Source organism: Nothobranchius furzeri, chromosome 17 (genome assembly GCF_043380555.1).
Source record: "Nothobranchius furzeri strain GRZ-AD chromosome 17, NfurGRZ-RIMD1, whole genome shotgun sequence".
In the NCBI taxonomy this organism is placed as follows: Eukaryota; Metazoa; Chordata; class Actinopteri; order Cyprinodontiformes; family Nothobranchiidae; genus Nothobranchius; species Nothobranchius furzeri.
In genome coordinates, this window is record NC_091757.1 from 45,714,169 (window position 1) to 45,736,632 (window position 22,464).

Consider the following 22,464-nt stretch of genomic DNA (forward strand, 5'->3'; position numbering starts at 1 on the left):
ATAATTTCTGAAAGGGGAAAACTCCAGAAAGCAGATTTAATGTAACTGTTGAAATATCCCCCCAGCCCAGACCAAAGGTGACAGTGCTGCTGTGACCACCAGACTCTGGAACTCTCTCTCCCTGAGCCTGAGATCAGTGGACTCAGTGGTCTCCTTTAAAAAATCGGCTGAAAACTCACCAGTTCAAGCCTTTTATCCTTATTCTGCTCTTTCTACCTACTCCGCCTTGCCCAGGATCAACTTATTTCCCTTTTTACCTTTTCTTACGTTTTTCAACCACAATTTTTTTCTCATCTTAACCATATTTTTAACCCTTTTAAAAAAATATTTTTTATATTTTTAAGTGTTTGTTCTTGTGAAACGCCTCGTGATTTTCGTCTTGAGAGGTTGCTACATAAAATATAGTTTTCATTCTTTTCTTAATTAGTGTCTACAGGAGTGGTTCATCACTAAATTAAACAAATCAGCTGTGTTCATGATCTAAAACATGCAGGAAATGTGCTGGAAGCAGACTGCAGTGCCAGGTATGTCAGCTAATTTGTTTTAAGTCCAACAGGTGACACTGAAGATGCAAATGCCTATTATGGCTAAAAGGAGCAGTGGGGGTCTGAGTGACATTTCATTAACCCTGTAAAGGATTATTTTAGCGCATACTGGCTCAATAAATTGATTTCAAAATATGAAAATGTTGCATATTATGGCTTTAAATGTAAGTCATTTAAGTCTCAGCAGTTTAATTCTTGACAGTTTCAGTACCTTCCAGAATGAGCCGTATTAGGGCTCTCACTTTAAGACAACATGCTGGAGTTGAACATGCCCACCCATCCCCCACTCAGGCTGCTATGAGCTGAGAAGCTCTGATATCTGGGAGGGGCTCAGAGTAGAGCCACTGCTCTTCCAGCTGCAGCTTTCTCTTACACATGAGAGGTTCTAATGTAATTTCCCTAGTTTGTGACACCTAACTACAGCTTGTAGGTATAAAATTTGTAAAATCCAAAAAAATGACAAAAAACGGATGGATGGGTTTTTAAAGAGAATCACATCACAGCACAAAAGGATGCAAAAGGTGAGTTTTACACAACACGTCCCTTTTAAAGACACGAGCAGCTTGTTCAAAGAAGAAACAAACTTCCAATTCTTCTGGCAAAGCTAAAATATATTTGCACCGACTGAACCGTAACGATGTGTGAGCTCTGACATTACATCATGCCCTCTTCTATTTGCTTTGGCAGGAGAACCATTTTCTAACAGCTAGGTTATATAAAACTTGGCTTCCTGTTGCCGTTTGCATGACATCAGTGAATTACTGAAGTCAGATGCTCATGTTCATGGCCTGTACGGGTGTCTGATTGGATGTAGCGAGGAGTTATATTTAAAGTGACGTTATCTGCTGTTGTTTTTGTGTTTTATCTTCTAGATTAAACCACACACTGATTATGCTGAATGTGAGATTAAAAACCAATAATCCAGCAGCTTCTGTGTTCACACAGTAGTCGTCTTCCTGCAGCCGATGGGCGTGGACCAGCGCGCTTCTCCCTCTTCTGTCGGTGAATTCCTGGCTGCCGTACCCCCACTTTTGTTTCATTATCCAAGGACATATCCTGTTTTGGTAGTTACTATAGAAACGGAGGGAAACAAAAGAAGTAGCACAAGCTGGTTTTTAGATTTAGTCCCACAAGCCTGTTCATACCTTGGTGAACTGCAACCACTCACCAACGAATGCAGGACTCTGATGTGCAAATACAATTGAAACGTATAAATACATAAATAGATTTCCTAAAGCCCGAAGGTGGTTTGCTTTCCTGACCCAGCAGGAAAATAATGGCAGTGAATGCTGAGTGCTGTGTGCTCCTATGGATCCCTAATGGTGCCATAACTATGGCTACCCAGAGCTTGAAGTGTGTGTACTTCTTTCAGTGTGTGTCTAATTTTCCAGTATGTGTAAAGTTTGCACAGCTCCAGATGGATTCAATGCAGAAAACTATTTCCTGTTTGTAGAAACAAGCCCTAACAATTTACATCTGGGTTAGGGTTAGGGTTGATTCTTCTTTAATTGTCCTAATGAGAGCCTTCTGACACACACTGGCTCAAAACAGAGATTTATGTTATTGAATTGTCAATTTATTTCCTCTATTGTTTTGAAAAAACAAGTTCATGTGTTCTCGTTTGACTTCCTGTTTCACACCTGAGTCCTGATTTCCTCACAGCTACCCCTTGGCAGTTGTTCACCTCTCAGTCAATGGTTATCAGTGGAGTTTATTAAATCCCACAGATGGACGGTGGATACCTGTCTGCCTACACGGTTAGTACGTTTCTCTGTTTGTGTTTCAGCATCATTCATTTGGTTAATAAAGATACTTGGATCGGCAATCATCTTCAAGCCCCTTCCACACCCACCAGATGATGCACCTAAGTAATGCATGTAGAAAATACAATTACAACAACAGACATGATGAAAATAAGTATTTAAAAAAATATTTCAGAAATTAAATGACTGAAAAAAAACATTAAATAAAAGTAAATAAAATGTGTAGCAAAACTTCTATAAGTCCAAGTTTCCCTGATTGTGTTAGTCAAATGTGCTGTGACATCACATGGATGTAATATAAGGCTGCTGATGCGTTTGAGGGAGGACTGATCATCAACAAACAACCAACAAAGAGCACTCAGTCAGTCCTGAGAGCGAGCGATAAACAAGCTTCATCGGTAAGTGTCAGTTACACGACAAGACGTTGGTTTTAAATCTACCGTATTGCAGGACGGGCGAGCTGTCACTACTCAGGCCTCTGCTAGTCGTTGTGCGGTTTTTCCATCACAGCTGATCAGAAAAATGGAAAAAGACACTTTTTTTGCTTGTGAGAAATTTGTGGTCGACTGGTTTGAATTCCCGTATGTCTGAGTATGTTGAAGCAGAAGAGCACATGGTGATCAAGTGATCCGTCCAGAGAGATCCAGGCAGAATAATGAAACGGTTGTTGGCGAGGAAGAGTTGCCTCAAGGAAAATCAAATCCTGACTCTAGTTTTAACCTGGCAAACATGAAGAAAATGTCTGATTCACAGCACTAAATATAAATGTACTCATTCTGTTTTCTTCTATTTAACATTTTCATATTGCTATTAAATCACCTTCCCTTTGCCATGTGTGCAGGTTTGTCAGATAAGACAAGAGCAGTCATGCTGTCACACTGACGAGGCATGGAAACGGACACTGTTCATTGTGCCTCACTATTTACTCTGCTTACTGCTGCAGTTTTGTGAGGGAAAACTCATTTAGCTGTTAGAATATGTCATGGAAACGTCTGTCTACAACACAGATTCTCCAGCCTTTCCTTACCTCATCTCTGCTGCTGAGGTCTTCATCAGCACCACAGAGTTTCACAACACCTCAGGGTGTTTTTCCGCTGCAAAAACTGTTGATTTACTTCGGTTTAAAGTAAAAATAAATAAATAAACTGGTCACATGCGGATTTATCTAATGACTTGTGAGAAAACAACTTGATATTTAAAACGCTGTGAGCTGCAAACAAGATTTTCTGAGTATTCATCGTTCGAGGACATAAAAATCAGAATAAACACCAGAATTATCCCGCTGATTTGTCCATCAGTTAAAAATAAATGATTGTCATTTAAGAGGGATTGCTGTTGAGTCTTGTGACTGTAATATGACTGAATATTGAGCAAGTGTGGACATTTAAAGTGCATGAATAACAGAGTGTACTGTATGTAGCTGCTGAAGTCGCAAGAGTGTCGATTTAACTCTTTCCATGAAAATACCTCCATTAGCATCTACACCCTCTGTTTTCTCAGTTTTGGCACCATAATATATGAGGTTATTCCCAAGTGTCTACGTATTAATCCCAGTTTCGACAGGGAACATTTTAACAAGAGGAGCACTGTTGTAGAGACAGTTTGCAGGACGTATTTCAGAGCTTGGCTTTGTGCTTTCAGACATGATTGTGGAGGATCCGAAGGTTCAGACTTAAGTTTAACCTCGTGTCCTTCTCTGCAGAGCAGCATGGGACAGAACCAGGAGAAAATGGAGGAGGGAGAAGAAATCCACGTTGAAGAACTGGAGGAATCGGGGCTGGGCCGTGATTTTGGAAGCATAGACAGTCATGCAGTGGAAGGAGGGAGCTCATGTGAAGAGGAGGCTGGGGGAAAGTCAGGTGATGGGGGTAATCAGCATCAGAACGAGTGCCCCAGCGGTGAACTAACTACAGCTAGGAGACACGAGCAATTGTGTGAGAGTCATTTTGCTGCAAGGGAGGTGAGACAGGGAGGGGCTGCAGAGAAGGAGGGCGGAGGTGAACCAGTGGGAGGAAACCGTAGCGCGCTTTTAGTTTCACATGAGATGGACCAGAACTCCAACACCAGCTTAGGAATTCAGAGGCTTGAAAGAGCAAACGAGCCATTTCACCAACTCGGCACAGACAAAAGGAAAGGTGTTCTTCAAGCATTAACAAGGATCAGGATGGAGCATCGTGCTGAAGACACTTTACCACAAGGAGGTGAAAACTCAGAGGAGGAGAGCTCTTTTGACAACTCTGTTCAGAACTCTGTGATACCGAGGAGCAATGGAACTCCAACAGGAAGTCAGCTGCTGCCCGTTCCAGCTCTGAATGAAGCTGGGAATGAGGATATGGAGCTGAGTGAAGGAACAGCAAGCATCTTGAGTGGAAGGAAGGAACCACCTCCAGCTCAGCCCCCACATCCTTTAAAAAACTATCTAAAGAAAGAGTCTTTATTAGATCTGAGTGATGCCATTTACTGTGGAGACCCAAAAGAGAAAACGGGGTGTAACACAACAGAAAGAGGTGATGCCGTGTATGTTTTGGATGAAAACTGTTCCGTAAAACCAAAAATAAATGGAGATGATCAGGAGGAGCATCCACAGATGAACTCATCCGAGACCAACAACTTCATGCCCTCAGGTTCAACATCAAACACAGCCGAGCTCACTGAGCCGAGTTTCATTTTGGAGAAACTCCTGAGGAGAAACAAAACAGAGGCAACCCCTTCTTTGTCTAAAATAAAAGATGTTCCTGGGAATGCTGAGAAGATGCTCGACAGTTCATCAGCAATCTTAAGTGATCATAATGATCAGTCTGAAAGGGATGCAAGGAAAGTTTCCAGCACTCAAACAAAAACAAGTTTTATATTAAAGGATTCTCAAAGTATGGAGCCGAAAGTAAGAAAGACAGTTGGTGCTGACAAGCCAGTCCCAGATTTACTACATAAGCCTGCGGGGCCTGCTAATGTGAGCGAATGCTTACTCGCATCACATCACTCAAGAGGTGAGGACATCAGATCAACAGGTCCATCTGCAAAGCCAAGTCTGAATCCATCCCACAGCGTACAACCAGCCGTTTCACATGAGGGAGCATCATGTGAGGAGCCTGCTGTGATTTCTAAGGAATCTGCTCTTTACTCTGAACTTCATGCTGAGCAGCCGTCTGCACAAAGCACTGAGCAAGTTGTAGACTCGTCCCAGGTCTGTGCTGTTGGGAAGACAAACTCTGTAGGAGCACATCCACTGAAAACGAGCAGCATCACAATTAAAACACCTGGTGCTGACAAGGCAGATCCAAGTGGACAGGTGGGCTGTGATGACGCTGCTGCGCCAGCTGGGGATGCTAGAGCATTAGTCACAGAGGAAACAAACCAGGTATCAGCCAGCAAGAAGCAGGATCTTCACATTTTGACACCTAATGCAGGAAATACACCAGATCAAGATGAGATGAAACTTTGCAAAGAGAAAGACAACGGTGTCCTGGAAAGGGACAAATCTCAGGGCACTTCTAAACCGAGGCCTGTTTCAGAGCTCGTAAAGGAGACAATTCAGCTGCATGAGAAGCTGCAGCACCATGACAGGCCCAAACCAGCAGAGATGAAGTCTGAGGAGCAGAGCCAGTCTGTGAATGTGGCACAGATGAAGGCTGCATTTGACTCACCTCAGAGAGCAGCTGACAAGGGGTTTGAGAGGAAGCCATCAATGAGAAGAGGTAAGGTTACATTATTTCTGGTAAACATTCAGGAAGGGTCACGGCTTATTGTGGCCTTTGTTTTAAACTGTCTATCATGTAAAACTGTTCAAATTTAATAGAAAACATCTCACATTTCTTCAGTAAAAGTGCTTTAATTGATTGTCATTTGGTCATGCCAGGACCAAAATAGTTATAATTGCTCTGGATGCACTTTTATCATTGTCAGGATACAAATAACTATTACATTTTTCAAAATAAAAGAATAGGGAATTGTGGAAAATATTAAAATATCACATCAGCGTTTGAAAAAATCTGGGAGAGTTTGTGAAATCTTATCAGTCACAGAGGTCTGCTTTCCTGCAACACATACAAGATGAATGAATGAAGTTGAAAAAACAAAATGGATGATGAACTGCAGCTGCTTCATGCTACAAGATCTCGGTTTAACTGTGAATTAGCAAAATGTCAACACCTTATGGTGCACATGAGGATTACTCCTCCTAAAAAATTTTATAAAATGTGTTTATTTTACAGCCTTAATGGATAAAAAACATATTACTTTATGATTAACATGGGCAGATAAATTAACACTTGCTATCTTTCAGTAATATTTCATATCTGATTAACTCTACATATGATGCAGGCCTAATTATTACTGGCACGCCACTAATTTATGAATATTTCTAGCACATTCAAATTCTCAATTAAAATTGAGTTTATAAATGTCTTTACAATTTCCTTTCTGAAGAGACCAAAAGCACTGTGCAAATGTACCCGCCTATGTTTTGAAAAAGCAGCTAAATTCAAGTGATGGACGCCATTGTGTTGGCTCTTAATACAATTGTACAAAGAGCATAGAAACAGGCTCTGACCTTTTAGGCACTTATTAGTAGAATGTCACAAATGCACAATTTGTTTCTGTTACTTTAGTTAAATCTATGGAAAAACATCACAGTAGTTAAAGTAGATGATAACCGGAGGAGGGATCTTCCAGATGCTATTTCATTATTAGAAAACGTGGCGTTTGGGAAGCAAAGTATGAACAAACAAGTTGTGGTTGAAAGTTTTTACACATAAATCAGTTAACTAAGAAATAGTGATTTTCCAATTAATTTAATAATACAGCAACAGCTACACATTAATTGCTCTTAAGAATTTACAGCCATTGCCACGCAATTAAAGGTCTGAAGAAAGGAAGCGTGAACTCCGGTTCCTTTATTTATTCCATCGCTATGATTAGTTAATAAGCCCGTCCGTCAAATGAGAGCTGATCCAGGTAATCCAATCCGCATGTTAACATAGTCACGGGGGCGGGGCTTGAAGCACAGTGGTGAGAGTAGACAGAACAGCTTGTGTGTCCGCGCAGCAGCAAGAGGCTCCAGTAGAGGGAGGAATAAATTGGGATACTCTGTTCTGTTGCTCAGCTTTCAGGAATACCTTTATTTTCTTCTTAGAAGGTATGTCACAAATGAAATTGGCTGTTTGATGTGTTTCGCTGTGGGTTTTGACGGTTGGATTGCTCTTCGTTTACCCCTCTAGCCGCAGCAGTCCAGACAGGAAAGTGCACGCGCTAGCTAAAATGAATCGGGATACTCTGTAATTGTTTCTTAGCTAGCATTAGCTTTCGTCGACAGCCAGTTGACAGCGGTAAGAAGTTTCTGATCGATATCCGAATAAATTAGTTTTAACGCTGATTATTTTGGTCGCTTTTATAAAGAACTTTGTTAAATGAAACTGGCTCCTGTGCGTTATTGAACGGGGCGGGGTAGCTAACCGTAGTGCGGCAGGAAAACTTATCTCCGATAGATCCACATAGACGGGAGGTGCAGTCAGCACAAACCGCGCCCTGGCCCCTGGCATTGCCTCCAAACTGAACAATAGCTTTCTTCTATGTAGAATGTTCCCATACTTATCTTCCATATTCACGCACCTATAGAAATATAGAAATAATCGTGGTGTGCAAGAGAAAGGTGAAAGGGGTTATAGCAGCTGATTTGATGGTGCTGTCCCCACAGCATCGTTCACGGGCCCTGATTATTTTAAATACAGCACGTGGAGGATCGTAGGTACAAAATCACACAATATATTTAAGTTATGCTCAGTGAGTGCAGACGAGATAAATATCTAATGGATTCATTACAACTGACTTATTAACCATTTATTCCCTGCAGGAGAAGAGGGGTTTGGTCTAGATTTGTTTTGAACAGGTACCGGATATGATTTGATATTGTTGTTCCTGAATTTTAAGGTTTACCAAACAAAGATACGTCCCTAAATAAGACTAGGTGTAATCATCAATGTTTTGATCATGGACACTTCCTGTTTTAGCTTGAAACATCCATGATCGAGTCGTCCCCACCCCCCACCCCCATAAACTGGTTCTCAAACTGGACTTCTGATCCATTTAAAAGGTTTTAAAAATTTTGAAGGTCAATGCAATTGTTGAAAATTGACCCTTGGCTCAGTTTTATTTAGGTAAATTGATAATGACACCAATTGCCTGTCATTAAATAATTTAAACACCTCAGTCTGAATTCTGCAATGGATTTAATTTGGTAAGCTTGATTTGTAATGACTGATTCGTGTGCCAAGAGGATGAACATGTCCCCAAAGGTAAATGTTTTGTAAGATTCAAAGGCGGTAATGTTTGATGGGACACCCTGGGGTCAATATTAGTATAACCTTGTTTAGATTTGTTAGTTACCCCAGATGCATCAATTCCAGCATGCTGGGCAGCACAAGAGCACCTCAGAATGTACGGCCTGCCTTCCTTTGGCTTTGAGGATTGAGGAAGTGGGTCAGGAAGCAGTGAAAAACTTAGCATAACATGCAGGGGTGAGTTGGCTTCAAGTGAGTGCAGCAGGGCCTTCTGTAGAGATTCAGAGTTACATGACTTTGTATTATGTTTAACTTGTGTTTCACATGTAAGTGGAATGTGTTTGTAGTCTTAAAGTGACAATGTGTAGTTTTAACTGTTAATCTCTGGAAATATCAATCAAAATGTTGTTAAAAATGAATTTAATGATCCACATTTGTTGAAAAATATTGGGATCTTCATAACATATAACCATAAAAATTGGGTCTAAAATACATGGGAGCGGGTCTAAAGCCTACTGCACGTTGGAAGCATCAGCGGACCAGAAGTGGCGCACTGCGCCGCTACAGATGGGGACAGGTTCTGTTTCTGCTGTGAGCTGCTTCTGGGACATGACAATTTCCACAGTTACCCTAGGGCTAGACAAGAAATCACACACGGTTTCAGTGTAATATCCCCAGTAATTTTCCCCAAAAGTCTATTGCAGCAATTCAATTTCATATCTATGTAGATTACGTCACATTTGACATATACAGATATCAAACGTGATTTCCTTCTTTTGGGTTTAATATCTGGTTTAATGCCTGCATAAACTCGAGGGATTTTGTGATCTTGTGAATCGAGTGAGGAGCACAGCTGAGAAGCTGCTTCTTGGCTGAGACTCTCCTGATGTGCACTGGAGTGCAGCAATTGTCGCAAGTAAACGTTTCTGCTGCCGTTCCGCGCTGCCGATACTTCCGGTGTGCAGTAGGGGTAAGTCTCTGAGTGACACCATCTTAGCCGCCATATTTCCCTCTACGGGAGCCTGTGAAGACAAATTCATTTACTGCTTTGTAACAAGCGGTTACGAAACTTTTGCCATTCATAAACATTGTTTTACACATTTACGTCTTTTCTCCTTGTTGCAAGTGATGAAAGGGAGACTAATGTGCTTGTCATTTTGCTAGAGGTTACGCTCCCAGGGATTTTTGACCCTAATGGCCATCTACTGGTAAAGTCTTACTCAAACACAAATATTGCTTGCTTGCAATAATTTAGGTATGTACTGCCCCTGATCACCAGGAAAAGTACCCATCATCACTTTGCTTTGACTCTATGTGAAATATAGCACTGCTGTACCAGCTCAAGAGGTGACCAGTCCTGTCTAAAGATGTTATCCTGCATAGCTTTTGTCTTTTTAGTCAAATCCTTTTGTGATCATTTTCTAACACCCCCCCCCCCCCCCCCATTGCATTGTAACTTACCATTTTGAGCAGGTAACACTGATAACCATTTCTGCTTTTGGCTTTCCTACCAAAACTGTCATTTGTTAAAAACAGTTTGCATAACTTACTAGAGCAAGGAGAAGTGACAGATCAAGAAGCAGAAGAGACTGCTTTGTCTGCCTCCTGCATGTTTTTTTTAAGGTTCTGAGCAGTAAGTAGACTGATTTTAATGTTATACTTTAGTGACATCTGCTAAAAAGTGTAATTTGACACACACACGCTAATGAAAACAAGAACTCATCCTGTTTTGATCATACTTTAAAATGATTCCTATCAAACACACACTCATGGGCTGCACGGTGGCGCAGTTGTTAACACTGTTGCCTCGCAGCACGAAGGTTGCAGGTTCGAAACTCTGCTGCGGCCTTTCTGCGTGGAGTTGTGTGTTCTCCCCATGCATGCGTGGGTTTTCTCCAGGTACTCCAGTTTCCCCCACAGATCACAACATGCCCTATAAGTTATAAATTGTAAGTCGCTTTGGATAAAAGCGTCTGCCAAATAAATTAACATAACATAAACACTCATAAGGAGTGAAGACTAAAAATGCATGACAGAGTTGAGAAGGGGGATTTAAGATTGAATCCAGTCTAAAGTGTGGACACTTTGACACTAAATGTGTCGGATAAACTTGCAGACTGTTTCTGGCATGTTCCGTCTTGTGTGAACGTTTAGACGCCTGTTTTACTTGGTTTGGAATGAGGAAGTTGGAAAGGCCAAGATCTGAAACTCTAGCATGTGTAAATATGAGACAACATATTTGAGGAACTGGCAGCCAGTTTTGTGTACTTGAGTAGTCTTAGCCAGTTGACAGCTAGGATTGGCTCCATTCCACACATGCCTGGACAGGGTAAGATGGGGTGAAGAACTGGAGGAATTATGTGGACTGACGATTGTAAAACCTGTCAGTTGTACTTGTAATTGGTTACTTGAATTTGTGTACCTACAGGACACGACTGATGCCAGTGGCATGTTTGCTTTGGAGGGGGGTTTAGTTGGTAATGCCTGCAGTTTTATAGCATGTTCTAAGGTAGCATCACTGAAGGGTGTGTTTGTGTGCAGAGGGGTGACTTGTATTTGTTATAAAAAAAGCTATGGGTGTGCTTTTTCGGTAAGATGTTAGTTGACGTACAGCAGCTTTTGACAGATTTGGGTGCTTTATATTTTAATTTGCATATGTGAATGGAATTGAATGTGGCAGGAGTGTTTAACCCTTTGATGCATAATAGTCACTACAGTGGACAGGTACTCAAAATTGTTATTTATTTATTTTTGCTATTAAGCACAGCTGTTGAAGACTTTATTGCATTTGAGCCCCTCCATTTGGACTTCGGTAAGCCAAGCCAACATATTTCATGTTCAGATTGCACGCTGTCCACTGAGGTGGACATGTAATTATTTGTAAAGTATAAAATTTTACGAAAAATATTTGTTGAAATTTGTTTCATTCACACCTAAAGATGAATTAAAAAAAATTGTTAAAAAATCGTGGTTGAAGATTTCATAATTCATGCATCAAAGGGTTAATTAGATGGCCAGTTATGAAATGTCTCTCGACACTGAAAGCTGTGCTTCAAAAATGCATGTTTATGCTTCAAGCCCTCTTACAGTTTCCTTCAAAATGACAAATGTCTGCGCTTGAACCTTTGACTTTGCAATGCAAAGCAAACCAAAAGAAAGGATTTACATTTTTCAGAGAACATAGTTCCCCTCCTTTAAAGTACTTTTTTGATTTTTTACATTTCTAGCCTTGGAAGTAGCTTGGATCAAATGGCAGAAATGGTTTACTTGAAGAACAAATGTTAAAGTGAATGGTATTCTGTTACACATATTAAAACCTGAGCCGTCAACCACTTATCTTTTGCATCTGGTCTTTAGTTTAATTTCTATCAGAACAAAACCTATTTTCTTCGGTTTAATGTAGTTGTGTGTTTGAGAGAGAGCCGGGTACAACCTCCATGGTTTGACACAATGAACTTAACATTTAGGGTCTTACATTCATCCTGGTTTCTATCTTTCCTTTTATTCCACTTTATTGAATTTCTAAAATATGTAATTAATACTTTTAGTTTTTGTAGCAAGCTTTCTTTAGTTGTTTAAATAAACTGCATTTGTAAGACAAAGGAAGTGTGAAAAAGGAGAATTGTTTTAACCAATGCCCAAAATGTTTACCTCTTGTGAAAAGAAGTATTTTTTCTGTCTTAAAGAAGTTTTGATATAATTTAGGAACTTAACAATATAATTAAAATTACTGTTTCACAGCAGATATTTTAACTTGAATAGAGCAAGCTCATGTGTTTAAGAGATGACTTTTACTTCTGTGTCTCTTCAAACTGATTGTTTTGTAAAAAATGTACAAATCAGAACTTCCTATAAGTGGGATGCAACCCTCCTGAGTACACATGTGCTTGTATTATTTTATGAATTAAAAATGTCTGCTGTGAAAAATACCTGTTATCTGTGGCCTGGTAAAGAATAAAGAAACACGACTCATTGGTGTCCAGTCTGAGCCCTAAGACCATCAATAATTTATTGTCATACCATTTTGTCAGAGCATTAAATAATTTTTTTTATTGAGTATTTATGGAAAATGGACTACTTCTGCTTTACAAATCTGTCTAGGAGTGTAATGGCAAGAATTGTGATACAGTATATATCACAGTACAGAGGAGAAGCAATATGTTACGAGACTGAAAGCCAGATGATATTTGTAATTTTCAAGACTGAATTTAATTGGAAAACTCAGGCCAGACACTTCCAAGACACAACCAGAGTTATCGCGAGATCACATTGTTTGTCCAAATAAAGTCGCTAAACACAGCTGCTACCTAGCAGTCAGTTTGATTTGCCCCACACAAAACAAATGAAGTAAATGTTTGCGTTGAATTATTTTCTAACATCCTCCTTAGACTGATGGGTGTGTGCATTGGGAACTGACCAACAATTTAATCTCTTCAACTTGGTCCTGGATAAATGCCTAAATGCAACTTCAAGAAAAGGAGCTACCAATGTGTAGTCTGGCTATTGAAGCCGTTAAACGGTTAATACTCTTGTCAGCCGTAAACACCCCCCTCCCCCGCACATAAACACACAGAAACAAATCTTTGCTCCCGCTATATAAATAAAACAAACACTTTCCCGCCTACTTTTAACATTATTCTGACGCAGAACCAGAGTCCCACTGGCTTTTTTACCGATATCCGATGTACCGATAATTCCTATACTATAAACTGTTCCTGATGTATGTTGTGTCCCCCTGTCATAAAACTAGAACATTTTTGGTTACTAACATCACATTTCTCCTATCATGCATGCTTACATTTTAAACATTTTCTATGCAAAATGACAACTACTTCAGTTCAAGTTGGTAATGGGAATAGCACCATCTTTATTTTGTCTCCAACGGCAGCTGAATCTCATCTCCCTAAACATGATGCTAAGATGTGCATATTAGTCATTTATTGTCTTTTTCTGTAAATTGTAGCTATGCTAATAAAACCTTTATAAAGCTCTTCAGATAAGAAAAGTGAGCCTTGGGCAAATCTCTACTTCACAAGTTGTCAAATAAACTAAAATATCTAAAAAATTGACTTAATGTTTTAACATTTCAAGAGAAGTAGCTGAAGAGTCTGATGTATAATACTGAATGTGTATGGTATGTTAAAGTTGTCATTAAAAGACAGAAAATCAATACCAATATTTTCCAATATTAAATTTAATGCAGACATTAGCTGATTTATAATGGTAGACCGATAAAATCCCGTTTCTTGTTCTGAAATCACTATTACATTTGGTTGCTCATCTTTTCTGTGTTCAGTAACAATACCTATTGTTTTTCCACCTTTGCATAAATGTTAATACCTCAGACCTTTTGACTACCGGCCTGGTGCCACCAATTATGTTGATGTAGTGTTGCTGTATATTTTTTGAGTTCCTCTTCTTCACCCTTTGACACATGTGCTGTGTCAGAGCGGTGGTTCCCAAAGTATGGGTCAGGTTCCTAGTGTGAGGTACCAGATGATCAAAAAAAAAATAAAACTGCTGAAGCTATATTTTAACATAATTTTAAAAATGGCAACTAAAGTGTAGTTATACACTTATAAGTACTGGTAAATAATGGTTGAAGTGGTTTCGTTTTGCCTGGAATTAAGCTTTTAAAATGTTTGCATTGTCACATTGCAGCTATCTCGGGTTGCATGTCTTGGTAATGGTTATTTTGTGGGTTTGAAGCAGAAATTTTGGAAACCACTGATCTAAAGCATTGTTCTGAGTGATCATTGTCAGGAGCCATGTGGCAGCCAGAGCACAGAACAGCCACTTCCTGTGGAATCTAAGGCCAATTTTTCCTGTTTCTCCAGCTTTAGTTCTTGTACTTCTGTATGTGGATATACCGGTCAGCAGTTTTTATGCACATAAGGCCTTATTCATTAATTATTTTAAACATTTTTACATACTAATTTCTAAATCACAAACTCAAATCTGTTCAGCCTAAACCCAATCTAAACTCCTGCTGTGAAGTCTTTAACGCTTCACATCATGCTCCGGGGCCTCATTTATCAAGCTTGCTTACGCACAAATCAGAGTCGGAAAACTGCGTAAGCAACTTTCCACGCAAACTTTGGGATTTATCAAAGAAAACTTAGCGGAAAAATGTGCGCAACTTTAAGTTGACTAAGGACTTGGCTTTTGCACATGTTGGACATGGAGAGCACCTGCAGTGCTGCTGCTGAGAAGGATAAAATTATGAAATCCTGCAGCATTATCACTTGTACTGCTTCGTTTTCACACAGAACAAGACCCCCACACGCACACACACACACACACACGTACACACACACACACACATGCGTGCACACACACACACACACACACACATGCGCGCGCACGCACACACACACACACACACACACACACACAGCCTGAAGCGCAGAATACGGAATGTAGAATATCAGCAGGGGGACAGATTGAGACAGAATGTCATGCGTCCGTGACAGTGTCACTGTGACCCGATTGATGATGCACCCTGTCTAGTTGAACAGGGGAGATCTCCGTTTGGCTGACTGGTTAGCGTGCGTGACTTTCACCCGAGAGTCTGGGGATTGAATCCCGATTGGACCATTTTTTTTATATCCGCCACAGATCTCTCCGAAGAATTCACAACATTGACGGCTCCAGCAAGGCTGTGCCACTCTGTGGATTTTCTCTTATTTGTTTTGCAAAAGCACTTCCTTTCATTTCTCCACCTCACCCGCAGGTATCTCAATTTCTACTTCTGTGAAATTCCTTGATCTGCCTTGATCTACGGTCGCCATCGTCATTAACGAAGCACTGCAACAGCCGGCTTATGCATATGCATGAGATCCACAAGGCACTTTGCATTGAATATTTATGGCAGTAAGTGGGTGCGGTGAGGGCGGGATGTGACTAAGATGCAGCTGAGAAACATTCTCGTTAGTCTCCGATTTATGAAGCGGAGATTGCGTGCAGCTGTGCGTACTCCATGTTTGATAGATCACAAACCTACTTGGCGTAAGTGCATTTTTTTTGCTGAGCTTAAGTACGGTTTTAGTAAGGATTCTACACATGACACATCTCATCTATGTTAATATTGCTTTATTTGATGCACTCCACTCTGAACTGCACTAATCCAGCAACTGCTGCATTTTAATAACTAGTATTAAAGGTGAATACACCAATATTTGCACAAGAATAATTTTTGTTTTAAACTCTCAGTGACACACTTTGCAGGGGGATTTGGCATTTAATTTTTCTTGGCGTTTGGAAAAACATCTCCTTTTGCCCCCCTGTACTTGACTTTCTGCCCCCTTTATGTTGGTCCAAGATCATTACTGGGCTGGCCCTATTAAACACGTTCTACACCCCTGCTTAGTAGACTTAATTAAGTATTTTTATAAAAATGACTGAAACACAAATTTACATATTTGGCATTATTGACCAATATCTTTGATTTAATTTATTGTTAAGAATATCAAGATGCATTACAGTGAACATTATAATAAAGTACATTTTTCTAGTGCAGAGACGAGACAACCCATAGAAGCGCTGATTTGATCTCATTTCAGAGAAAAATAGCACAGGTCAGGTGCACCTAATAAATAAATTAAATAAAAATTAAATTAAAGATTTTTTATCACAATAGTAAAGGAACTATTACAGAACAATGAATGTAGGACCCAAGGAAGTGTGGTCGTTCTGCGAGACTGACAACTGGATAATCCAATGGTTGCTTTTGGTTCGAATGTGTTGTTGGCAGAGGGTTTTAGACCCATGTGAGAGAACCACTTTATTACTTTTTTTCGTTTCCTTTTTAATCTCCACATTATATTTATAGCTACACTGTTAAAACATTGTTGGACTAGAGGTAGACCAATATATCGAGCAGATTTTTACCAGTTTTTATACATCAGCCAATATCTGTCTGAAGTAAAGCCAATTTAAAATCAGGCACATCCTTGGGCAAAATTTTATTTAAATGTATATTTATGTTCAATATTAACATCAGGGGTCTCATTTATCAAACATTGCGTAGAATCCTTACTAAAACCGTACTTAAGCTCAGAAAAAAGAATGTACTTGCGCCAAGTAGGTTTGTGATCTATCAAACATGGAGTACGCACAGCTGCACGCAATCGCCGCTTCATAAATCAGAAACTATCTATAAAGTTTCTCAGCTGCTTTTTAGTCACATCCCGCCCTCACTACGCCCACTTACTGCCATAAATGGTCGATGCAAAGTGCCTTGTGGTTCTCATGCATATACATAAGCCAGCTTGTTGCAGCATTTCGATCACGACCGCAGATCAAGGAAGCGCTATTTCACAAGCAGAAATTCAGGTACTTGTGGGTGAGGTGGAGAAATGAAAGGAAGTGCTTTTGCAAAACAAATAAGAGAAAATCCACGGAGTGGCACAGTGTTGCTGAAGCCGTCAATGCTGAGTTCTTCAGAGAGATCTGAGGCGGATATAAAAAAAAAGATCCTATCAAGATTTCATCCCCAGACTCCCGGGTGAAAGTCACACACGCTAACCAGTCAGCCAAACGGAGATCTCCCTTGTCCAAGTAGCCAGGGCGCATGATCTATCGGGCCACAGTGACAGGGCACACAACATTCTGTCTCAATCTGCCCCCCTGCTGATTTTTTGCATTCCGTATTCTGCGCTTCAGGGTGTGTGTGTGCGTGTGGGGGTCTTGTTCTGTGTGAAAACGAAGCAGTACAAGTGATAATGCTGCAGGATTTCATAATTTTATCCTTCTCAGCAGCAGCACTGCAGGTGCTCTCCATATCCAAAATGTGCGTAAGCAAGGTCCTTAGTTAACTTAAAGTTGCGCACAGTTTTCCGCTAAGTTTTCTTTGATAAATCCCAAAGTTTGTGTGGAAAGTTGCTTACAGTTTTCCAACCCGGTTTTGTGCGTAAGCAAGCAAGCTTGATAAATGAGGCCCCTGCATTGTAAATACTCCAAATTAACTTTATTTAGGTGTCTGACTGTAACACTGAGCAGTGCACAACGTTAAGGTTTAACAGTTAAATTCAAAGTTCAAAAACTGATTCAACTTCAGAATTTTTGTGCATCAATTGATGTTACTAGTGACGTTTTAGCATGAAAATAAGGTGGAAAACTTCCGAATATCTGCCATAAAATTGTCTGTACATATCGGCTGATGACACATATCGGTATCAGCAATGGAAAAAACAATATTGGTTGAGCTCTAGTTAAGAGGCATGAAAAATGTTTTCAGCTAATTTTGTTTTCCAAGTTTGCCATTGTAGTTTAAATTATTTTGTCAAATAAGCCAAACATGACTTGGTTATCCCACTTACCGTCTTCTGCACACACACGCGCGCGCACACACACACACACACACACACACACACACACACACACACACACACACACACACACACACACACACACACACACACACACACACAAAGAAGAGGAAAAACACCTCACAAACACGTCCCACATCCTGTGTTGCGCTTTGGTCTCGGAAACTGTTCCCATATGCCATTACTAATGCAAACCAAAAAAAATGAAGCTTCACAAAATAATTCATACCTTTTCCTTCTGTAGGCCGTATGTGAGGCTGGACTCCTTCTTTTTTCTTTTTTTTTAATCTGCTGTTGGCCAGCTTTCCATTATCTTTGGAAGTGTCCTGTTGTTTTAAGTGGAGCAGTGGGACATGGAGCTTTTGAATGAGCAAGTATCCCACAGCTCTCTGGTCTGCCAGCAGATTGTTGTCTTGGTGGGGATTTTCACTGAACCAGCCACAATGTCTGTTTTTGTTTGGATTGGGTTTGTCAAATCCCCTCTGGAAGTGGCCCGTTTAGTTTCAGTTCAAAAGATAAATGCTTCTGGCGTTTCAGATGTTAAATATTTGACACGATGAAATATATTCGAGGGAAAACAACTGTTATGGAAACCGTTAAAACGCTATAACACATCATAAAATATGCTTGTTTTCTTTTTTCAGAGGCCCGTTTCTTTAGAATATATTTTACACAGAACAGAAAATGTTGCTAATCATTTTGAGCTGTTTTGTTTTTACTTATTTTGGCAAACTCGCTGAACAAGTTAGATGATCAAATACCTGATGACAGATAAGGGAACTTCCCCAAAATTAATAATTAAATATTTAGAAATGAAGGTTTTTGATTTAAAAAATCTTGCAGACACAAGGCTTTCCCTAAAAACTATCTTCTGTGCCTTTTGAACAGATGCACTGAATGTTTTGGGAAAATCCTTTCTTACCATTCATCTTGAGCACCTGCACGATTGATTTTTAACCTAATTCATTTTAAAGGAAAGTACTAAATGTTGAAAGGTAAATCTTCCATTTGGCACATTTTGCAGATATGAGACGAGTTGTACGACAGAGCAAGTTCCGTCACGTCTTTGGCCAGGCGGTGAAGAATGACCAATGCTACGATGACATCAGAGTTTCCAGGGTCACATGGGACAGCTCCTTTTGTGCAGTCAATCCCAAGTTTGTTGCTATAATTATTGAGGCCAGTGGTGGTGGCGCTTTCCTTGTTCTCCCTCTTCATAAGGTAAGTCAGAGTTGACTATGTAAAGCACTTGAACTAACCAGTAAGATTGTGTGATGGCGCTTACTTTGTGTGTAGCCATATTTGCTAAATGAAAACAATATTAAACCTAAATTTCTTGTATTTTGTGGGTCAGTTTTCTATGTTCATTTAAGTCGATAATTTGCATGAAAAACTACCTGTTACTTGAAGCAACTGCAGAACTGGATGTTGGTGTATTTTGGGATTAATGTTTACCAGCAGGCTGGCTGACACACCCCCTTACGTGTAAAACAGAAACTACCCTGCAGCCCCGAAGCCAACAGTCTCCTGATTCTTGTCTCCATATAAGGAATCACTCCACTGATTTACACTATGGCTGGGCCAGACTGCATGTGAAGAGTTTTATTTTTCTTACGTGTTAACTACATAACCAAGTTAGTACATCTAACCTCCGTTATCTTAAACCTGCTATCATAATGGGATTAAATACTGTGTAATAGAGGTCAGACTCTAATTTAATATAGCCTCTGTGTCCTCTTGAGATCTCCTGGGTGACATTATGGTTGTGGGTGAATCTTTTGCCTCTTGTGTTTCTTCTTACTGACTGCGAGCAGAGATCAAGTAGCAGGTCTTAACACTATGAGTGACATAAGCACTGCAACGCTGTTGACAGATCAACCCTTGGTCTGTAATTAGTGCACAACGCTGAACTACAATGTCACATGAGAAGACCCTGGCATGGGGAGCAAATTCAGACCTGTCATCACACACAGCTTAGAGCTCTCATCACCTGATTCAATGCAGAGCTTGTTCTGGAGGTGGGCTAGAAGCTCTGGGCTTTCACGCTCTTCCTGCCTTTCTCCTTTATTTATTTTCTTAGCATTTGTCTTCATGTGTACAGCTTTCTGCATGCCGGGTCCTAAATGACATTAGTTCAGCAATAACACAAATACTATTTTTACCACTAAGCTGTTGAGAGAGACTTTGTGTGCAGAGAAAATCCAGAGAGATCCTTAAGACGTGATTTTTAGAGGGCTTTACATTTTAAAGGCAGTGTTGACAAACCAGTCTGTAAGCTTCAGTATATTTCTCATTTCAGCTGTCCTTGTGTTGAGAGACTGGAATTAGAGGAACACTTCCAGATGAAAAAAATGAGTTTGTTGTGGCTGACTGTGTGTGCGCACACATTGACATTTATTTTAGCCTTTGTTACTGTGTTGTTGTCGAATGATATATTTTTTGTGAGTGTAATCTCAGCGGGCGATACAGGTCTGAAAAGTGGGACAGGTCTGTTCCCAGAAACGGTACGACTGGACTGCAGTGTAGTGAACTAGTGTTAAACTCCTTGTGGAATACTTTATAGTACATCATGACAAAAACATGATATTTACATTTTTAAAGTTGCCATCATAATTATTTTCTCATGAGCTTTTTTGAACTTCAGCTGTTTGGACAAGATTGAGGCTTTGGACAGTTATAATAATGTGAATTTAATTTTAAATTCCCTCAGTCTGTTCATCCCCCGGACTCTAACTTTAGGGTGCGTCTGTCCATCTTGCCCATCTGCCTGTGATGTAGTGCTGCATGTCTGTTGGCAGCCAGCTGCTCTGAGCTTTTGTCCTTCATTTACACCCATTTCAGCCTTTTGTCATTATTGGTCTTTAGGGGGGTTGTTATTGTGCAGGCAAAAGTGGGATTGTGCTTCTTCACCCCTCCCCCAAATGCTTTCTTTTATAAAGATAAAATAACAAACTATTGATTGATTGATTCAGGAAGTACATACTACTAGATATTTATTCTTTATTGTAAATTTGAATTGATCTAAGAATCAGCAGCTCTTGTGGTCTGAGTGTCATTTTGAGCTGTCGGGTGATGGGGCGGCTCTGAATGACTCATGGGTATGGGGCAGGCTGCCCTGACTCAGCATAACCATGGGTATTGTTGCTTCCTCCTGTCAGAAGATGGGGATGTATAGTGAGGGGATCAGATGTCGAGCTAAACACATGTCATCCCCTTCCCTGATGCCTTCAATCTTCCTTTTCTCATTCATTGCTGGATTCCAGCTCATTTATTCCCTGTTATCTAACAAACATTTAATGTTTCTAAAATCTCTGCTAATATAAAAAGGAAGCATAGGCAAATTATTATGAATACATTCATTTATCTTGCTTATAAATCTGACTTTGATTTATTCAGACACTGTTTTAGTCATCGGATGTTTTTCATGCAGTGTTTCCTCTAGAATCATCAGATGTAAAGCGTGTTTGATTTAATTCTTTAATGATTCGTTTATCTTGTGCACAGCTTTTAGTGATTCCAGGATGTGTTCAGTGTGGAACGTTTTGTATCATCAGCTTTGCTAATTTGTCTCTAAAAGCAAAAATCCACTGGGTGTTCATGATATCCATGGTGTGTGTTAACTCATCAGTCATTTATGTTTAAAGACCTCCACATTGCTCGGTTGCTTCTGCCTTTGCCACTCATTCCTGCTGACTGCAGATTTTACCATATATGGTCATTCACTGCTCCCTGCCTGACAGCCATCCAAGACCATTTCCTCATGCCTTGCTATTGGCTGCTTCATGCAGTGTCAGTGCACTTGTGAATTCAGCGATAGGCCAATGTGAAAAGCGGCCAGGATCATATAGATGAGTTCAAATCAGAAGCTATACCACAAAGTCAGTCGCTGTATCTAAGCACCTTGTTAATAATTATTTTTTGTTTATGTTTTTTTCAGCTAATGAGCCTTAAAATCAAGATGCAAATTGATATTTAGAAATAATAAGCTTAACTCATTAACTTATTTTCTGAGTGAAGTGCTGGAATTTAAAAAAGTAATTTGTGCACATTTTGTGTTTCTGACTAAAGGTGCTGGATTGCACATGAGAGGGAAAATTTTAAGACTGATCATAGAGGGAATGCCTCTGAGTGCACACGACTATTTAAAGCTTTCTTACTGAAGACAAGAAACTTGATGGCCTCTACGTATCAATAAGATAATCGGAATTTTTGCACTGATCTCAAGACCTCAGACATACTGTAAACCTCATGCAGTCTCTGATGTGGTTGCACAGCAGTATCCGTTTTGTGTCCATCTTTCCTCCCATGCAAACAGACGTGTGTGCAGCCGAAGGTGATGCGATGAGTTAGTCACATGCTGGTTTGTAAGTTAGCTCGAGTCCAGAAGGGCTGACAACATGAAGTTTTATCTCCAGGGGGACTGAAAACAGGAATGTTTTCACACATTTCTAACAGCTACAAAATCATAACCACAGAATATTCCAGGTATCATTGAGTCTACCCTCATGTGGCTGTACCACACAGAACTGGAACTTTTCTCCATGACTGTCTG

General features: G+C 40.1%; 1 protein-coding gene across 3 annotated transcripts in view; it reads left to right on the forward strand.

The window, feature by feature from the left end:
* Positions 1–2,257: 2,257 nt before the first annotated feature.
* LOC107393983 (coronin-1C-A) overlaps positions 2,258–22,464 on the forward strand; it is a 29,659-nt gene continuing 9,452 nt past the window's right edge. Inside the window, exons 1-3 of one of the 3 annotated variants that reach the window (XM_054731708.2) lie at positions 2,258–2,302; positions 4,011–6,003; positions 18,937–19,133. In XM_054731708.2, the coding sequence (XP_054587683.2) occupies positions 2,273–2,302; positions 4,011–6,003; positions 18,937–19,133 (2,220 nt within the window). In that variant the 5' untranslated portion in view covers positions 2,258–2,272. Of the gene's footprint in view, positions 2,303–2,686; positions 2,707–4,010; positions 6,004–7,306; positions 7,443–18,936; positions 19,134–22,464 lie in introns of those variants that run through there. The other 2 variants (XM_070546482.1, XM_015972662.3) reach the window with 2 other exon arrangements.